Genomic DNA, 21,545 nt, shown 5'->3' with positions numbered 1-21,545 from the left:
ATTCTAAATAAACTGAAGGCAGAAAATTCTTATTTCAGGACTTACCCAGTGTAAGTTTGTGCAACAAGCAGCAGCTCACTTCCTGAATTGGCTCACTCTTGGGGAATGTTTTCATCATCTCAACTATGATATTGTAACACCTCACATTTCCAGACATAAGCACTTCCACATTGCTAGCTAAAGACAGCATGAAAAGAACAAAAGATTCATCTGATTTGATTGTACAAACTTTGTTTTTAAACTGACAGATGTGTTACACAATGAATGTTTTCTTTCGGAGGCATCTTTAAATGCTGGGAAATTTCTGGTCTTCCAATACAATACCCATAATCCCTTAGGCATGATTGGTGGAAATTCTGCAACTAGATTACAACACTACACCCTTTTAGAGCTGCTATTCCATTTTTACTGCTCTGGCTGCCTCATGTTACATTCTGGGATTTGCAGTTGAGGGAGGGGCATTTAAAGAACTCAGCTAGAGACCTCTGAGGCCTCAATGGACTACAAACCTCAAAATGCAACAGGAGGGAGTCAGAGCAGTAAAAGCAGAAAAGCCTCACAGTAAGAGTGTAGTGCAGTAATGTGGCAAGTCCAAAAACATCTGGAGGTCCAAGCGTTCAAAACCCTAGAAAAATATCATTAATTCACTACACGGTTGGTGTAGAGGAAATAATTTTAAAGAAAACATATATGCAGGTAAATACAAATAAACAAAACAATTGGGTTAGGTTGGACATTTTGAAAGAGAATCATACTTTTCACCACATGCAAATGTTATGTACATATTTCTCCCGCGCAGCCTATAAGTGAAAAAATGCACAGTTCAAAATGCATCAAATTCACTAAGCATCCAATATTTTTTTACATGACTTTTGTTTTCCCTTCATTTCACATAACGTTTACTGTTATGTAAACTGTTAAGTGTAGCCCAGGAAGCACCAGCCTTTTTTTTCTTAAGGAAGATTCATAGGAAATTCTGAGAAGAATATTTTGTGTGTATCTGATGTAATTTGAAGGAAAGCTTTGAGAAATGAAAGAGACAGTGGAAAGAACAGAGAGAATGTTCCAAAACACCAACTACAAAACAGTCGCAAAGAGAACTGCAGCACAGACACTCAAGGCAGACTTCATCCTGCAATAGCTGTGAGGCTGGATAACAGCCCCCAGACTGTGGAACGGCCTGCCGGATGAGATCCGTCTACTTACATCCTTAGACAGCTTTAAAAAGGCTGTTAAGACGGATCTCTTCCGGGAGGCCTTCCCAGAATAGAGAACCCGGCCTAAAAAACATCTGGGAATAAGATACTGCTGATCCCATTGACTGTTTATTGATGTGATGTTGTTGACCTTTTGGTCAGTTTTTAACTTGTATGGTTTGGTTTTTTTTTTAAATTCTGTATTGGATTTAATACTCTTTTAACGAGGGGAGGGTACCAGGGATTTTATATGTTCTGTATTTTAACTTTGTTAGCCGCCCCGATTGTTCTCAGAGGGGCGGGATCCAAATAAATTATTATTATTATTATTATTATTATTATTAGCAGCAGCAGCAGCAGCAGCAGCAGCAGCAGCAGCAGCAAAAGACCTAGAATTCCATAGCAGCAATTAGGGCTGAGACACTAAATGGATATCTGATTTATAGGACTTCATCTTATCCTTTTGTTTTGAGACTCAAGCTGTATAATGGTCTGAATTTTTCCTTTTGCTTCCCCTCCCTTTTGTATTAAATAATTTATTTATTTAATATTTTCTTCCATTTTCAAAATTTCATTTATTGTTAGGTTGATAACATAAAAAAATACACAGCTGAATTGTTTATACTTGTAATTGTTTAGGTAGTACTTGTAACTTTCTGGAAAGTACAGTACTATGCAAGCCCCACTGAACTGACCAGGATATATCTATACTTCTCATCTAGCTCTATATTGTCTATAATAGGTATAAAGAACCTTTCCCACCCAGTCACCAGATGTTCTGGACCACAATTTTCATAATCCCTAAGTATTCCCTATGCTGGCTGGTACTTCCAGGAGCTGAAATCCAAACACCCGGAGGGCTGAAGTTTCCCTGTTTCTGATCTATATTGAGAGGAAGCACTGCACTCAGGAGTATCAGGAACCTATAACTAAAGATGCCAGACACTGAAGCTGGCATGCTTCTGCACAAATAGCATGTACAGTACCAATGAACTGCAGCCCATTCTAAGCCTCTGAAATAATTGCTATCCCAAACTGTGAGCAGTTAAAAATCAACTTATGGATTTTTACTGCTAAACCAGAGTAGCTGTGTTCTCAAGTGTGCATTTTGTACAGAAGCTTCATAATACTTTAGGAGCACAAGATATTCAGGACAGAATTCTGAGAAAACTTTATTTTGAAATGTTTTTCATTAGCTATGGTATGCCAGCTGTGGGCAGGCAGGACATGGTGCCAGCAGCAATCATTTCTAAGGCTCACACACCCAACTGAGAAGAATTTTACCATATTATCTTGAACTAGACACTGCTTTACTGTAAGTCATTTGTTCATGAGTCTATTGCAATGATAAGCCATTTTTGAGACTGTATCACCAAAAAAAAAAAAATGAATTTTACCGCCTTTAGTTTACAAATGAGAAATTGGCATTAAAATGACTGCAAATCAACACAGAGATTATACTGCCATGGAAGAATATATCCAGTCAAGTTAATCAGACTTTAAGCAGCTCACTTTAGAAGAGAAACAAAGGCTTTTCTGAAAAAGAAAAAAATGGAGTGCACTGGGGAAAGGCAGAGGAGGGGGAAAGAAAAAAACCGTCGTCATTCTTAGGTCTGAACCTAAGCCATGCTCCTGTGCCTCTGACAGAAATCCATGCAGCTCCATTCCAGATGCCCTGTCTGCATTTCTCCATTTGGAACATTATACCAAGCCAGACCAGCTAGTTCACCACTGACTACAACAGCAGCTGCCCAAGGCAGAGACCTATCTCATCAAAGAATGAGCTACATCACTAAGCTGTGATACTTTATATCAGGGATGAGAAATGTGGTCTGCAACTGTCGAGATCCCACATCATTGGCTATGCTAGCTATGATGAAAGCAGTAGTCCAACAAAATTTACTATATTATACCATGCTGCAGTTCAACACATGTTCATGTTGAGAACATCATTGTTAGATGTCAAACACTAATCAGAGTTGACCAGGAAGATCTCCTTGACTATCTCCTTGACTATGACTATGCATGCCTAGTCAGAGGAAACAGTTCATGGTGTCAAAATAGGAAGTAATTGACTCATTAGTGCACACACTCACTCTCTGTGCACTCCAAATATTAAAACAACTATACTTACGTGGTCCAGCTAATGAATGCAAAGACAAAAGCGCAAGAAGTACTAGGTTCTCTTTCTCTGGAAATTTTTTAAACACATTTAGTATAATCATGTGGTCTTTGTCCTCAACAAATTCCATCAGCTGCTCATCTGGAACTGCATTTTTTTTTTTAAAAAAAAGACAGAAATATGGTATAGATATAAGATCCTGGGTATATTTAAAAGAACTATATTTGTAGCAATAAACAAGGATAGTGCAAGTGTGTATTTTGATATTGTCTATGATCTCTTCTTCACATGGGTCATAGAAGTCTTGTCTTCAGTCAAAGGAAACCTAGGCTTTCTAAAGCAGGGCAAAGTATGGACCACATACAGATCCCAATACCTACACAGTGGTAAAAAAAATCAATGTATTTTTCAAACAAATATTTTTGGCCCAAATGCTCCCAAACAGCCACTATGGGGCATTTTCACTATATTTTGCTCCCTGGATCTGGGGACATTTCCTTTTCAAATAACTAAATAAATGGCCTTTCCTGGGTTTAAAATGGTCCAGGGGGGCCAAATGTGATGAAAATGTCCCCCTTGAGCCCTAGAGGCCATTTGGAGGCATTTCGGGGCAAAAAAGAGTCCTCCAAGTTCTCCTGAGAGGTTAATAAGATCCACAGCCATCTGACAGTCACCCACCCCGCTTTAAAGCATGAGGAAAAAAGAAAAAGTAGCAGTCAGGATTCAGATGACTAATGGGGAGAAAAAGTAAGAGTGAAGCTGTGGAGAAAATGAGCAACTTTAGCCCTCAGGAGGAGGTTTGAAAAATAACTCTGAAAAAAGATTGACTTATGGCAACCCCATGAATTGAATTGGGTTCTCTTAGGCAAAGAATACCGTAGAGGTGGCTTTGCCAGTTGCTTCCTCTGAAATATAGCCTACAGCACTTAGTATTCACTGGCAATCTCCCAACCAAGTATTAATCAGGGCTGACCCTGATTAGCATCCAAGATCAGAAGCCTTCCAACATCTGGTGCCATTGGAGTAATGGGTCCTACTCCATTTTACACTCATTCGGTTACCCTTTACACTAGAAGAGTTCCTACCAGATTTGGTTTATCATCTCCCCCTTTTTTCTTTTATGCTCTCTGATCCTCCCCATCTCTAAACTGAAGAAGAGCTTCCTTCTTTCTGCAAACATGAAAACCGAAACCTGTGATTTTCCTGCTCACCCATATAATTAGTGCACTGAGTCTGTTCCATGCTTTAAAAGAAAATCTCCTTCTGTGTGGATTCCCTTGATGACACCACCTTAAACGTTTCCAGCCTCATCCAAAACAGTCCCCCCCCCCCAAATATCTGGCATGTTCTCCCTGTACATGTCATATCAAGATTTCATGTTAAGCCCATGCAGATATCACAAGGAAAACTTTCCCCAAATACATTTGTTGTTGTTGTTGTGTGCCTTCAGGCTGTTTCCACCTTATGGTGACTCTAAGGAGAACCTACCATGGGGTTTTCTTGGCAAGATTTGTTCAAAGGAGGTTTGCCATTGCCCTCCTCTGAGGCTGAGAGCATGTGACTTACCCAGTGGGTTTCATGGCTGAGCAGGGAATCCAACCCTGATCTCCAGAGATGTAGTTCAACACTCAAACCACTAAGTCATGCTGGCGCTCCCAAATACATTTACTTCTCCCTATTTCTCCTTGACCCCACAAAAGGAAGAAAACCTGTATCCTTATCCCATCTTTTTTTTCCCTTTCTACCAAAAACTTGGAATATCTACTTTTAAAACAAAGCAACCCACTTGGTGCCCCTTCAGCTAGTAACATTAAGCCTAGAATCAGTAATTTGGACCATCCTGAGCCTCTAGCCATGATTACCAGGTACAATTCCTTGGCAGAAACATTCCCTAGTAACTCTTGATTTTATCATCCTTACATTCGAACAAAGCTGGGAGTAATATCCTACCCATTCTAGAAAGGGATCTGTGAAGATAGAAAACTTCCTGACCTGCATAGCCCACCTGATAACCATACACTCTCAATAGTGCTAGACCTTTTGCTCTTTAGATACTGTATTACTCATGTATAAGTCTAGAAATTTTAATCAAAAAATTGACCCTAAAAACCTGTGTCGACTTTAATACTTATTTTAAATAGGAACCATACCCATTATCTATCTTGGAAGCACTGAGCCCTCTCTATTATCTCATCTACACATGTACAAACAGTTAATGTCTGCTGGAAGTTTGTATGTTCTTTGACATTGTTTTCGTTTGCATCATCCTTTACATCCTTTATTACATGCCCCTAAATTTTACCTTTGACTTATCTATGGGTTATATCAAATTCTCAAATTGTGGCCCCAAAACCTGCCCTTGACTTATACATGAGGTTAACTTATAGTTCAGTATATACAATATATAATGTTTTGTTATGTTAACCTAAATAAAAAGTAAACAAAAAGCTGAGACGGTCACAAAGAGGAAGGTGCAAGCTTCTTCTTTCCTGTCACAGAACATGGAAACAGGTCTAATGGTTTTAAGTTACAAAAAGGAAAATTTTTGATTAAACATTAGAAAGTGCTTCTTGAAACTGAGAGCAGTTCAGTATTATTCTCTGACTGTACTACTGTTATTGTATTGTTTTTAAGCATGTTTTAAATTCTACATTATTTAATTTTATTTTAAGGGGGGTGGGTTGAGGGTTCGGACTGTATATTTTAATCTTGTAAGCCGCCCCGATTGCATTTTGTAGAGGCGGGATATAAATAAATTTTATTATTATTATTAACAGAACCAATTACCTATAGAGGTGGTGGAGTCTCCTTTTTTGGATGCCTTCAAATGTGTTTTCTTAACACACCAAATCTTGTACATCCTCTATTCTTAATACAGAGATGGATATTAAAACCATTAAAACCATTATATAATATGGCCTTTCCCATTAAAGTAGCATTATAACCATTATATAATATAGCTGTTCCCATTGCCATTTGCCACTAACAGCTGTTCCATTTGGCTCCTAAAATGAAAGTGTCCTTACCAGGCCAGTTTAGCACACTAATGCTATTATTTACTCAATTCCAAAGTTATTTGCAGTTGGGAAGGGAATATTTGTAAAGAACCTTAAGTATCTACGTTGGGACTGAAGCACCGTATCAAATTCCGACTGGGAATGTTCATTTTCAATTGTAGGCTCTACAAAGACATGTATCAAACAGAAGCACACAAAACACATCCCATTTATTAAATCAATCATATTTGTTTGCTTTCAAGAGTTAGATTTTACTCTTTATAAAACAAGATGAGAGTGTGTATACAGATTAATGAAGCAGAAGAGAGATTGAACTCTTCAGATCTGAAACTGCAAAGCAGTAACAATGCTCAAAAAAACATTTGCTATTTTCCCCTCTATTTGCCAAATGTATTTGCCAAAGTATTGTAGAAAATGTACGAGAATAACAAGTTGGGCAGAGATTACATCATCAAAGTATTATATTTACAACAGGAAACTGCCTTCATTACAATAAACTGTATTTCTACCAGAGGACTAAATCAAACCTGGAATTCAGAGAGTATGGGGGAAAGCAGACTGATAGTAAGAGCCGGCGTAAAGGTGGCGTACGGGCATGGCTGCCATACGCCACACGCCCTGACTCCACCCCCAAGCCAGAGTCATGCCACTCGCCTGACCAAATGGGAACGCTTCTGCAGTACAGTAATTAGACACCATGCATTGCAAGAGCAGAGGAGAGCCATGGTGGCAGCAAAGGGGAAGTCTTTTTTCTGACACAAAAAGGAGCTGTATTTTGCCACTTCTTTTTTGCGCCAGAAAAACACTGGATCAGGGCTATGGCGTGCGACTGACGCAGCTCCGATCCAGCACACAAAGGGGCGGAATGATGTCACCCCTTTAGGGCTGACTGTTTTCGGCCTGCGTTGCATTACCTGAAGAGATTTTGTAGATTGCTCGTCAGAAATGGTATTTTATTCTTTTACCAACAAAATGGATAGGCTAGTAGGATGTGTCTTCATTCTGAGAAAAGAAGGGGGAAGCCATAACCAGCAGAGAAACACAGGCTGGTAATCTCTTTGCAGGCTAATTAAAAAAAACTTATAGTGAGAAGATTTATCCATATCCCTTCTGTCATACACTATATTTTTGGACTGTTGTGTGGGAAAGACACTTTCTCACACAAACGAGAGGATTGGCAAAAAAGATGGAAAGATCTGTTGCTCTGTGTCTACACTTTCAAACACCTTCAAGAAGTTCCAAGCTATTTATCTTGTTGTTACTTCCCAATAATTATTTTGCTGCTTTATTGAATGATAAGGCAAGATTACATGGGAAATAAGAAACTTAAAATGATTCAGAATAGCCCTAGAACTATTGCTCTGCAGGACACCTTATCCCACAAAACCCTTTCCTATTTCACCATATATTGCCAGAAAATTGAAGAATAAAAAAATATGATTACAGTATTTACCTTTTTCTAGAAGCATGTGCAAAGCTTTACATCCATATTTCTGGATCTCTTCATTATCAGAAAAGGTATCCATAGCATCAAATACCAATAAAAATATATCAGTCCCTTCTTCCAAGAGAAGAAGTGTAATTTCATCTATAAATAGAAGGGAACATTCACAGATTATTTGCTTGATAAATACTATTTTCTTCCCAGAATCCTGATGTTACAAGCATCACATTATCTCACATTAAAGGTTTTCTCATTTGGTCTTCACCAGCATAATTCATGTCCACTCTAACTGTGCTGAGTGTACTCCTAGATCCATGTATATCAGAATGCAGCCTTAAATGGCACAACAATCCTAATCTGTTTATTCAGAAAGCCGAGTGAGCTCACAAAGACTTGCTAACCAAAAAATAATTGCATCTTCATACCTGAACAGCATTTCTTCTTAGCCATTAAATAACTTGTTGTTAATATCACATGTAATGAAAGTATATTCAAGGACAAAATGCTAAGTCATATTATATCTACATCTACACTACATATCTGCACAACCTGACAGGATGCAGAATTTATCTGGAGTGGGCAAGGGAATAAAACTCAAAACAGCAACATTCATTCCTATTTTCAATTATATACAGCACATGAAAATGGTGGAACTGTTTCCAAATTTAAGAAAGTTCCGCACCACCACTTTCCTTCTTCAGGGATATTAAGCCAATCTCAGACAACTGTTTTCAAGAATAATACAATGACATACTGAATCCATGCTTAACTGCTCAGTGGCAAGATGATACTCTGGAACTCATTCTTCTTCAAAGCAATTTTCCAAGGTCTACCTTAAAAGTAAAATGTGGGCCCAACTGGCTTTCTTGCACTGATCCATCTAACTGTGCTTGAACTAGTTCTGTCAACTACTATAATGGCTTAATGAAGAATAGGACATACATGGACTGCCATCCTCACTCTCTCTGTCCTATTTATTTATAACTTGGGCTAAAAGAAACTATTGCATAAGGGATGGCTAAGAAAAGAGAGAAATTATTCATTTGCTTGTATAGTCAACCCTCGGTATTCACAGATTTTTTTATCTACGGATTCAAGCATCCAGTTTCAAAAGATTAAAAAAAAAATATAAATTCCCAAAAGCAAACCTTGATTTTGCCATTTTATATAAGCGACACCACTTTACAGTGCCATTGTATCTAATGGGACTTGACATCCACGGATTTTGTTATCTATGGGAGGTCCTGGAACCAAATCCCAGTGGATACCAAGGGCCCACTGTACATGGCAAAAACACAAGAATTTGCCTCCCTATAAAAACTTCCTGTTGGTAAAAAGTTAAGAAAAAAAAGTAAAACCATCAAAACTCCATGAAATCTGGTAACATTATGTGCATGATCCAGCCCTAAGAAATCATATTAATTAGGCAAAACCAGTACCTGAAGAAAGAAGTAGGTTTAATGCTTTGAGGCCAATTGTTGAGAGGACTACATTTGCATTGTGGATCTTAAGCATCTTAAGAATGTGCCTAAAGTAAAGAGGAAAGAAAAACACTTGATGTCAATCCAAAATATGCAATGTTGGTTCATAAAGGCAAAGACTGGATGAAGCATAGAATAAACAATTTTTTCTGCACAGTATAAAAAAGCCTAACAACATATATAGATATCTGAGATCCAGTTGTGTAACAAACAGCCAAAGGAGTCTGAATACTGTATATACTCATGTATAAGTCTAGAAATTTAGGTTTAAAAATTGACCCAAATAACCTGAGTCGACTTATCCATGGGTCAATGTAAGTACTGCATTTGAACACACACACACACATATATAGTGAAAGGCAAGAATTTAATCTGCCCTAGAAGCACTGACCCCCTCCTCCTCTTTCATCCATCCAGCCTTTAGTATATGCACTAATAGTTATGCTAGAGTTTTGTAAGTTCTTTGGAATTGTTTTCTCTTACTTCATCCTTTATTATATGTGCCTAAGTCTTACCCTCGACTTATCTATGGGTCATATCAAAATCCAGAATTTTGGCCCCACAACTTGCCCTCGACTTATATATGAGGTCAACTTATAGACGAGTATATACAGTAAGCATCACAAGATATATGGGGATTCTAATGCATCTCACCAGCTAAATGTGGTATTGCCATAAATTAAGAGCATTTACCATACAGTGCTACCTCGGGTTACGAATTTAATTCGTTCCGCGGCGCCGTTCGTAACCCGATACATTTCGCAACCCGAAAAGCCGCTGGAAAGCCGCTAGCCGCGCTTTGAATTTCGCGCCGAAAAGATTTTCGTAACCCGAAAAATCCTTCGTAACCCGGAACAGTTTTTTTAAATCTAACTTTTTCGTACCCCGGAAATTTCGTAACGCGGTGAATTCGTATCCCGGGGTACCACTGTATTCTTTTGGACTTTCAGAGAGCCTTTTATGTAGCCAAACACTGTCATAATTTTATAACAACATTAACACCACATTTTCCAAGTTTCTCTATCTTTATAATTGCCTTTCATTTTTTCTGGCTAAGTGCAGCCAGAAGTAATCATGACTGGTCCATGTTATTCTTTTAAAGAGTTTGAGGCTGCTGCCACGCAGCAAAATTAAGGCAGTTTGATACCACTTTAACTGTCATGGTTCCATCCTATGGAATCCTGGGATTTGTAATTTGTTATGGCACCAGAGCTCTCCAACAGAGAAGGCTAACGATCTCACAAAACTACAAATCCCAGAATTCCATAGTATTGAGCCATGACAGTTAAAATAGTGTCAAACTGCATTAATTCTGCAGTTGCAACCTGAATTAGGAGTGCTTCAAAACCCTGCTAGCTTTACTTTTTCCCAAGGGTAACTAACATTTATGGAAAGTACCATATATACTTGAGTATAAGTCAACCTCATGTATAAAATGTAGGGTAGGTTTTGGGGCCAAAATTATGACTTTTGATATGACCCATGGGAAAATCAGGGATAAAACTTAGGGACATGTAACAAAGGATTTAAATTATGATGCAAAGGAAAATGATACCAAAGAACTTAAAAAAAATTCTCGCAGACACAACTGTTTGGATGAAGACTGAACTATGGATGAGGATGGAATGATGAAGGATGGATGGATGAGGAGGGAACTTTGGTAAATCACAGCAGTGCGATGCATAGAGGGAGGTGACCAGATGTGGGCAGGACTAAGAAAACGTGCACATGTCAAAAAAGATATAAAGTCGAAGAAAATGGTGGCCATGTTAGCAGTAATTACAGCCTTTAACTTTAATGTGATAACTTTGCCTAATTTCAACCTAGAAAAGCTGACCAACATACACAAATGTCTTATTCAAATTCTTCAGAGCCTGATTCATCACTGGTGGAATAGCACCACTGAAATCCCCTTCTCTGAGTAGAATGGCGAAAGGTGAATGCTTAGTCTATCCTGGGAGAACCTAAAAGAAGCACTGACTCCCTCTACTCTTTCAGCGCTCCTTGAGGGGATGCACCAAAGAGCTGGTGCCACCATTTTCTTGCCCAGGCATTCAAAAAGGCCAGAAATGGCACTGTGGTAGAGAGAGTAGAAGATGCTGTTGCCTCTTTTAGGTTCTTCCAGCATGGACTAAGCTCTCGCCTTTTGCCACTCTACTCAGAGAAGGGGATGATTCTGGTTTTGATAAGTTAAGGTACAGTATTTACATTGACCCATAGATACGTCAACCCAGGTTTTTGGGTTCGTTTTTTTGGCTGAAGTTTCTAGACTTACACACATATGGTAACAGAAACATCTCTTGCTATAGCTGTATTTTAATAGTAAAATGGTTTCACTTGATTGTATCTGTCAGAGGGTGAAGGGACAATTTCCATCAGGCATATAGCACAAAGGGAGGTTCAACCAAAGCAAAGCATGAGACAGGGCGCCATGTGCTGCTAGATGGTCATTTGTTTATTGCTTATTAATTTAAAAGCCCAATACATTTCTACCTCTAACAAAGTTGGCCTTCTTCAGAGGCTACATTAAAAATACAAATACAATCCCATTAAACATATTATAAAGGGCAACACAAAATTAGCTATACAGTGGGCCCATGGTATCTGCTGGTGTTTGGTTCCAGGACCCCCGTGGATACCAAATGCTCAAGGCCTATTTTATATGGGGTAGTAAAATGGTGTTCCTTATCTAAAGTAGCAAAATGTTTGTTTTATGAATATTTTTAAAAATTATTTTCAAGCCATAGATGGTTGAATCCATGGATATGGAGGGCTGACTGTACTTTGCATAAGAGGAACTGGAAGGTACAAGACTACCAAAAAAAAAAAAAAAAAAAGGCCTTGGAGGCCCTGTGCAGCCCATGTGCTACTCTTTGCCCAAACTATTATAGATAGATAGATTAATGGGGCTAAGAAACTACTATCCTATTCAGCCTTCCCTAATTTGACCATAATATTTTTAGCTCCCATACTAATGCAAAGAGGTGAATGTACAGGATGATATTCATGAAATGACAATTTTCATTTACCAGCACACCAGCATACACTGGTGAAATACGATGCATTTAAAAGCACCAATATCAGTACTACTGTTATCCATGGACTGGTGCCAGTTCTATCAAGCTATTGGCTGTTGATCCATAGTGAATTTCCAGGAAAGAAAGAAAGTCATAGGTTGAGTGCTTTTCCCTGGCACATTGGGTTGGGGGGAGAAATCCATGGCAATCCCCCACAACTAATAGCTTACGAAGCACTGATCTATATGACACATAACATAAAAATTGTTTTGTAATGAAAAGATTCATATCAGGGTTCAATAACAGTACTCTCATATTTCCAGCTACTGATTTGAAATAATAGTGGAAGGAGTAACTTAACCACTGTTAAACAGGTTTCTGCCATTTAGAAATAAAATATGCAGCTAACACTAATGAATCTTGATAACTTGTTAAGTTGCCATAGTGTTCTGTCAATATTTATTCTTCTGCACTGCATACTCCAGGGGCAAAAATCAGCACCTGTTCTGCCACCTGGTATCATCAAACTGACCCACATTGACATGCTATAAACAAAAATTCAAACCAGAATAAAACAATTTCACATACTAGGGTGGAACTTCCCCAAAGGCTCTCTTTATTAATCTAGCATTCAATATGTGTAAATAAGATATTATAGGATAAGACAAGTTTTTTCCAACCCTGTGACACCAAATCTGAGCATGTTATGGCTGATCTGGATCTTTCCAGGACCCTCAATAGGTCAGGTGCCCATTTGTCATGAAAGGGGGCTTGCGTCCAGCAGAGATTTCTGTAAGTCAAAGAAGGGAAGCTATTTCTTCCAGTTACCCCTGAAGCCACACAGCTTCCCATACTATTCCAAGGCATTTTTGAATAATAGTTGTGTGCCAAAATTGACAGCCAGACCTAGCTTTTGGACAACTGACATATACAATGTTATCTATGAATCAAGTACACCAATTCAGATTGGAAGCTGAATTCACTCCCATTTCATAAGTAGAAATCCAACTCCACAAAACTCCAGATTCAGGAAGGAACAAATATTCTGAAATATCCTGACGATCAGAATGGAGCAGCTCAGCCTTGAGGCACAAGACAACTCATGTGGGCCTGGTAAAACTACAAATAAGGACCACGTGCACACAGGCCAGCATATTCTGGGAGCAGCCCAGAGTATTCTTGCCTCAAAGATGCCCCCCCCACCTGGACTTTGTGGAGTGATTCTGGGCAGGTGTTCGCATGCTATTATTAATCCTATTATTATTAGCCCTGGTGGCGCAGTGGTTAAATGCCTGTACTGCAGCCATTCACTTGAAACCACAAGGTTGCGAGTTCAAGACCAGCAAAAGGGCCCAAGCTCGACTCAGGCTTGCATCCTTCCGAGGTCACTAAAATGAGTACCCAGACTGTTGGGGGCAAATTAGCTTACTTGCTAATTAGCTTACTTGCTGTTCACCGCTATGATCTTTGGAATAGCGGTATATAAATAAAACAAATTATTATTATTATTATTATTATTATTATTATTATTATTATTATTATGCTGCCCAAATTTGCCACCCCACAATGAGTCTCACCCTCTGAGGTCAAAAACAAGGCACCCAGTGATCATATAGCTGGGCACCTCATTCTCAGTCATAGGGAGCGGCTCAGCACAGCAGGACAAGTTGTAAACAGTCACCCTGTATCGCTTTGGAGGGCTCCTGATTTTCTGGGAAATTCTAGAGCAAAAGGTAAATTTTAAAATTCAACTTTTAGGGTGGTACACTGTGGGTTCAGTGCTGAACTGGCCATACATCAACAAGTCAGTTCGCATCAGAATCAGAGAGTGGGCCCTGCACAGTCTGGACTGTGAGGATATTTGACTCATGCAGACATGTCCCAGAAGAGCAAAAAGCAGGGACTAAAATCCAAGGGGGAAGGGGTAAATATGCAGAAAAGGAATACAAGTTGGCCATTTGGATTAACAGTGTAGTAGAACATTGTTTCAGACTAAATCCCATACAAACGTTTTAGACTTAAACAGAGGCCGGATGATCATTTGTTGTGAGTGCCCTCCATATGTTTGTGCATTCCTGCATGGCAGGTGATTGGACTGGACTGCCCTTCTGGGCTGCATCTACACTGTAGAAATAATCCAGTTTGGCACCACTTTGACTGCTATGGCTCATTGCTATGGATTTCTCAGAACTATAGTTTGCTGTGGCATCAGAGCTCTCTGACAGAGAAGGTTAAATGTCTCAGAAAACTATTGTCATATTTCTATACCACTGAACTATGTCAGTTAAACAGTGTCAACCTGGATTATTTCTGCAGTCCAGATTCAGCCATGACCTCTTCCAGCTCTATGATACTATCATTCTATGACTTTAACTTTCATAATCACTTGAAACTATCTAAGCTGATTGGGGGCTAATAAGAGTTGTAGATCAAAACAAAAATTACCCCACCACAAAATAGAACAAAATGAGGAAGCTGCCCTGGCATTTACTGAACCTTCTGAAAAGTTGTTTAAGAGGGAAGTGAAATATACCTCCCCTACTTCCTTAAAGCTCTGTGATAATACAGGTGTTGTAATATTTCTCAGCTTTCAGAATTAACTAGGAAATGCTAGGAGCATGTTATTACATACTATAAAATCTATATTTGATCCTGAGGCGTACTAACATCACAGTCAATTTTTTAAAACTCTTCTATGTTAATTAAATCTGTTTCCACAAAAAAATGTTCTACAAACAAATGTTCACATGGTAGTGGTTGGCATGGTCCAGAATTTCAGTGTTTTCAAACAGTATTTTATGCCCAGGATGGTTTGTGGCATGTTCTGCTACTGCTGATTTTTCTGGCTGGCCCAGTCTATAGTGTCTCTCGTGTTCCTTGATTCTTGTTTGCACACTGCGTTTGGTGGTCCCTATGTAGATTTGTCCACAGCTGCATGGTATAGAAGTAGCAGAACATGCCACAAACCATCCTGGGCATAAAATACTGTTTGAAAACACTGAAATTCTGGACCATGCCAACGACTACCATGTCAGGATGGACAGGGAAGCCATTGAGATCCACAAACACCTGGACAATTTCAACCGGAAAGAAGAAACCCTTAAAGTAAACAAGGTTTGGCTTCCAGTCCTGAAAAATAGTAAAATGAAGACTCAACAAATGCAAATGAGAAATCTCCCAGCAGACAATGAGCACTATCAAGCAGACACTAATCCTATTTTGCAGACCCTCCCACCCTGAGGCCTGCCATTAGCAACCAAACAATCCACATGCAAATCACTCCTGCCTTTCCAGATCACACAATATTTATACCCAGCTCCTTTCCAGGCAAGCATTCTCTTAAGATGCCAGCCACAGATGCTGGAGAAATGTCAGGAAAAAACTCTTCTAGAACATGACCACATAGCCCGAAAAACCCACAAAAAAACTATAAACCTAGATTTTGCCATTTTATATAAGGAACACCATTTTACTATGCCATTGTATTTAATGGGATTTGAGTATTTAATGGGACTTGAGCAAGGGGAAATAAAGATAAAAAAAACTATGGATTTTGGTATCTAAAGGGGGTCCTGGAACCAAACCCCAGCGGATACCAAGGGCCCGCTGTATGTCTCAATGAGCATCTGGCATAATGCATCCAAACAATCTTTGGCCCAAATGTTTTAACAAAAGTAATCTTCTTTTGATTTGCTGAGCAACTGAAATAGGATGAGAGATGGAAGAAAAAAGAGCAAAGTTTCTGTAGTAACTAAACTTTGCACAGTGTATATTTAATAATATGAATATACTTACTGATGAACACCAAGCACATCCCAGTCCTTTCCAATATCTTGAGGAGCTGCTAACCTCTGAAGAGTGTCTGGGCAAATTTCAATAAGTTTGCAAAGAAGTGACCAGCCCACCTTAAAAGCCATAACAAAAACATAGCTAGTTTTTAAAAGCCACAATAAAAACACTGTTAGTCTTTAAAGAATACATCAGATTTTCTTATATCCACACTTAAACTTCCCAGCTAGAAAATTTTTGGAATGGTCCATAACAGTGACTAATTTATTACACTATTCAAGTCAATGAGCTAGTTTATTTGTTTTGAACTAGGGCACCAGTTGTAGCTTAATTTCTGTATTTAATCATGAATATTATTCACACACATTTGCACACAAACTAGTATTCATGCATGTACAGATAGGTATCTTAAGATCTTAACGTTCTGCCTCCAAATCCCTGGTTAGATTGGCAGTCACAGGAACAGAGTCGACATCTATGGCAATTCAGTTACATGACATATTAGAGGCTAAACTCACTAATAGGGATAGGGATCTCCCAACATTAGTGATTCTTTTATAACAAAGATTCCATCATAAGAAACTGCTGACAATATAGGTCATTCATAGAAAGAAAAACATTGTGAACCCATAAAATATACATCATAACCAGAGCATTGTGAGTCCACAACTTGACACCACTCCAGTTTTTGAAAATATACTATTTAAATCGCAAAATACATGCAAATTACATGCAAGTGTGAATGGTACACAGTTTAAATGATTGGGTCTCTCATTAATGTACTGGGAAGTGGCAATTTATTATTATAATAGGGAAACCTGTCTATTTGTGCAGATCTAATTTACAAGTGAAAGCCATGAATGCACATTGTTTTTCACTTGGGTGCCTTCTCTGTCTGGACTCACAAATTAATATCTCAATTGACCAAAGTGACTCTAGTTTACCTATTGCAAGATGCAAGAAATCTTTAACCTGCCACATGTTTTAGTCTATGACTTCCATTAGCCCTGCCCAACATGGTAGGAGATTATAATCCTCTGTGAATGGTACAGTATGTGGATTACAGTCTAAAACATATGGGAGGCTACAGATTGTATCCCTGAGTTTTCAAGACCTGAGCAAGGCTGTTGATTACTTAGAGGTCCGTCATTCATAGGGTCATCATAAGTAGAAGTTGACTTGATGGAGTTAACAACAACAAAGATTCTACTCTGATCTAGAGCTGTCAGCATATGGTGCTTTGCTGTAACTTTGGCTCACAGCAAATGAAGGAACAAGCCAGACTTAAAGCTTCAGGGGGTTATGGAACATAGTGGGAATGAGGGGAAACTGTGAAAGACGCCAAAAATGTGGTATGCTAGATCCAAAGGTCCCTCAAAATGGCACTTGTGTTCTCATGTCAATATAACCTAGGACCAGTAGAGGCAATCAGCAGACTGAAGCGATAAAACTTTTCCTGGAATCTACCACTTCAGGCTGCAGGTCAACAGTTGCACATTTGAATATATTCCATTTCCACAGTCTAAAACTACTTACATAAAAAACCACAATACCAGAAAAAGTAGTATTCCTTGACGTACTATTTTTATACTGTTTATTTCATCAGTGCATTGCTCAAATGCTTCCTGGCACACCATCCTTCAGGACTTCCCCTCCCACAATAAAGAAAACCTTTAAAGTAAACTCATTCAGTCAATACCACAAGTCTCTTCTTGCACTGCAGCACAAAGCAAAGTATAGGACTGGACTATTCACTTGGGGATATGAAAAAGACTACCGCAGTACGTATTAGCCTAAATTCAGTTGCTAGCCCCAACTAGAGTAGACCCATTGAATTAATTGCTGAATGATAAAACACTTATGCAAATTCCACTGCTTCAGTAGATCTACTCTGGGGGGATTAACAATTGGATTTAGGCAAACCTCAGGCTCTTTGACTATCTAGAAAGATTAAATTCATACAGTGAATTCTGATTAACAGAAGAGTTTTTGTTTCTATCCAATTGAAATCCTGTGGGCGTAAGACAATAATGAAGACATTTTCAAAGTCACAAAAAGAACAAGCAGAAACACCCACAGAACTCTGGACAGATTGACTTGTTTGCATCTGTCTGAAAACCTCTTCATTTTATTATGCTAGCTACATGCCCAAACCATTTCCATTTAGAAATAGGCAGTTTGCACTCCAACTGGTTCTTCTATTTAAAATCACTGCTTGAGATCTGATATTCTTTGCTCATTGCACAATATGCCACACAAATGTGTTCTTCAAGTAGAAACCATTTAAATCAGTTGATCAAGAGTCTCTCTAGATGAAATATGTGTTAATTTCTTAGCATTCATACACACGATTCCTAGCAATTTTGTTTGAAAAGAACTGCAACTTCATATTCCAGTGACAAGCTATGCATGTAAATCAGGGTGAGAACTGTGCAGCCCTCCAGGTATTGCTGAACCACAGCACCCACCATTCTTCACCATTGGCTACGTTGGCTAGAGCTGTTGGGACTTGCAGTTCAGCAATATTTGGAGAGCTACACAATTCCCATGAGACCCAGTGTGGTATACTGGTTTGAGTGTAGGATTATAACACTGAGTACCAGGGTCCAATTCCTAGTGTGGCCATGAAACTCACTGGATGATGTTGGGCAAGTCACTTGCTCTCAGTCTCAGGGGAAAGCAATGGCAAACCTCCTCTGAACAAATCTTGGCAAGGAAACCCAATGAGAACGTCTCCTGGCTTAGAGTCACCATAAGTCAGAAATTATGTGAAGGTACACAACAACAACACAATACCTATCCCTCCTACGAATCAAGCAAAGCCGAATAACTGTCCAATAGATTAAAATTTGTACATTCTTTTAAAAAGTTGATTACTGTATATTCATGTTATGAGTTATGTCTGCTGGAATTTTGTAAGTTCGTTGACATCGTTTTGCTTTGTTTCATCCTGTAGATCCTTTGCTATATGCCCCTAAATTTTACCCTCAACTTATCTACGGGTCATAGCAAAATCCATAATTTTGGCCCCAAAACCTGCCCTTGACTTATACATTAGGTCGACTTATAGTTGAGTATATACAGTAGCCTGTTAGAATACCAAAGCCTAATTATAATATTATAATTGAAGGGTTCATTCTGCCTTAACTTGCCCAGTGTTTAAATTTAACCATAATTGGAGAACAGCTATTTAAATTTGCAAACTCTCCCTTAGGAGAGTGCCTTAAGTATATTGTGGGAGTATATATGTAACAGTTAAAGCTTTCTTTTCCTGCGACAGAAATAATTGGCTAACTTTTTGCCCATCACAAAAATTGCCAAAAGAAACAGAGGGAAAAGGCTGGAAAAAGGGAATCAGTCTTACTTCCAGTGTGGTCAAGTCAGCTCTTGGTCACCAGGGTGACCAAATGTTATAACTGCAAAGAAGGGCAAGGCCCTGCTAAATGTAGGACATTACAAAATAAAAGCTAAAATCACTCATATAAATGTAAATTCATGCTTCTTTGATCTAAGACACACTGCAGAAATAATCCAGACTGCTTTAACTGCCCTGGCTCAGTACTAGGCAATCCTGGGAATTGTATTTATTGTGGCATCAGAGCTCTGACAGAGGCTAAATGTCTCACAAAACTAGTTCCCAGAATTCCCTAGCATGGAGCCACAGCAGTTAAAGCAGTCTCAAACTGGATTATTTACACAGTGTGCCTTGGACTTTAGTCATGCTCAAAATTCTTCCTCGTCAGAAGGCTGATATGTAGGACATGTCCTGGAAAAGGAGGATGCCTGGTTATGCTGTATCTACCTCACTAGTGAAGGGATACACTGTAAAAATTCACACCACTTTTTGAGGAGGGGGGAATATTCCCAATTTCCAGATTATTTACAGTGAAAGGAACTCCTTGTGAGCAACAAGTTCCTAGAAGTGAAGTTTAAGTCCCTTCAGAAATGCAGGTTTTGAAGTAAATTTAGTTCAGAGATCCCTCCTGTTCCAGAAAATTAGAGCCTCTTTGGTTTGAGGACAAGCCCCATCTTGAAATATTTTTATTCTACCATATATACGTGTGTGTATATACATGTGTGTGTATATGTGCATACATGTGTGTGTGTGTGCATACATGTGTGTGTGTGTATGTATGTGTGTATATACATGTGTGTATACATGAGTGTGTGTATATATGTGTGTGGGGTGTGTGTGTGTGTATACATGTGTGTGTGTGTGTATATATATATATATAGATATGTGTGTGTATACATGTGTGTGTGTATGTGTGTGTGTATACACACACACACACACACATATATATATATGGTAGAATAAAAATATAAAACAGGATATATAAAAAGGATATATAAAACAGGGTATGTATGTGTGTGTATGTGTGTGTATAGACACACACATACATATATGTGGTAGAATAAAAATATAAAACAGGATGGATATATATACACACACACACACACACACATTGTTGATGTCATCCCAAAGTGGTTGTGAGTTAAGATTAGTATCCTGACAAATCTTTAGAGGGAGGGGAAAGGGAGGGAAAACTCTATTTACCTGGAATATTCTGGATACAGAAATAATTATTTTGCAGATCAACAGCCCTATTTTTATTCTCTTTTTTATTATTATGGAAATGCACTTCAGCCCAACTTATTTACCTGTTGCACACTTGCCACTCTCATGTAAGAGACCAGAACCAGAAGCAAAGGCAGGTGGAGGTTCTTGCCACTGAATAACTTGGACCCTGAGAGAGAGAGAGAGAGAGAGAAAGAGCAAACATTAAAAGTTATAAAGGCATAAGGAGGAGGAGAAGAGGGGGGAGAATGAAAAAGAAGCCTCTTGCCACGTTTCCTGGCAATGACAGGAAAAGTGGCCAAAGGAGGAAACTTCCAAACTTTTGTACTACCTCTTTGCCAGGAGGCGAGGGAGAGGAGGTCTTGCAATATCTGGACCAAAGTGTCGATCTGTTTCCCCTCCTGGACGTTTTTCAGGCGGACGATGAGCTTCTTGAGGGCTGCCTCCCTCCTCTCCTCCTCCTCCTCCTGCTCCTCCTGGTCCAAGTCGTGGCCTCCCTTCCTCCCACTGGCCATGGCTGCTGTGTGTCTCAAGTTAACTGGGGCTAATAAAGATGGGGGCAAGCCATTCCCAGCCTTGGCTGAGAGGTTTCCCTCATCTGCCCCCTTCCAGCCCCAGAGACAGGAGGCTCCCTCCCTCAGCCAGCCCAGGAAAGGAGAGGGTCATAGGAAGCCTCCTCCTCCTTCTCCTCCTCCTGCTTTGCTTTCCCTTTCCCCCCCTTGGCTTGGCTCTGAAGGGGGCAGAGGGTGCCATGGCTGCCCTTGGCCCCAAGATGGCGCTGAGGCACACAAAATGGCGCCCAGTGACTATGAGGAGGAGGAGGGAGGCTGAGGGGGAAGGAAGGGAGGAAAGGGCAGGAAGCCATCTCTGAGGGAGACAGCTCTCTCTCTGGAGAAGAAA

The 21,545-nt window shown here is 39.3% G+C and overlaps 1 protein-coding gene across 3 annotated transcripts in view; it reads right to left on the bottom strand.

Annotated features, from left to right (window-relative positions):
- LRRK2 (leucine rich repeat kinase 2) overlaps positions 1 to 21,368 on the bottom strand; it is a 101,532-nt gene extending 80,164 nt beyond the window's left edge. Inside the window, exons 1-7 of one of the 3 annotated variants that reach the window (XM_089524499.1) lie at positions 20,977 to 21,368; positions 20,729 to 20,814; positions 16,073 to 16,182; positions 9,219 to 9,307; positions 7,789 to 7,923; positions 3,331 to 3,465; positions 46 to 177 (exon numbers count right to left, since the gene is read on the bottom strand). In XM_089524499.1, coding sequence (XP_089380625.1) covers positions 46 to 177; positions 3,331 to 3,465; positions 7,789 to 7,923; positions 9,219 to 9,307; positions 16,073 to 16,182; positions 20,729 to 20,814; positions 20,977 to 21,160 — 871 coding nt within the window. In that variant the 5' untranslated portion in view covers positions 21,161 to 21,368. Of the gene's footprint in view, positions 1 to 45; positions 178 to 3,330; positions 3,466 to 7,249; positions 7,311 to 7,788; positions 7,924 to 9,218; positions 9,308 to 16,072; positions 16,183 to 20,728; positions 20,815 to 20,976 lie in introns of those variants that run through there. The other 2 variants (XM_089524498.1, XM_089524500.1) reach the window with 2 other exon arrangements.
- Between the last annotated feature and the right edge of the window lie 177 nt (positions 21,369 to 21,545).

Source organism: Sceloporus occidentalis, unplaced genomic scaffold (assembly GCF_023333645.1).
Source record: "Sceloporus occidentalis isolate IW3139 unplaced genomic scaffold, rSceOcc1.0.p SCAF_5, whole genome shotgun sequence".
Taxonomy (NCBI): Eukaryota; Metazoa; Chordata; class Lepidosauria; order Squamata; family Phrynosomatidae; genus Sceloporus; species Sceloporus occidentalis.
This window is presented reverse-complemented; position numbering and strand designations above follow the sequence as displayed.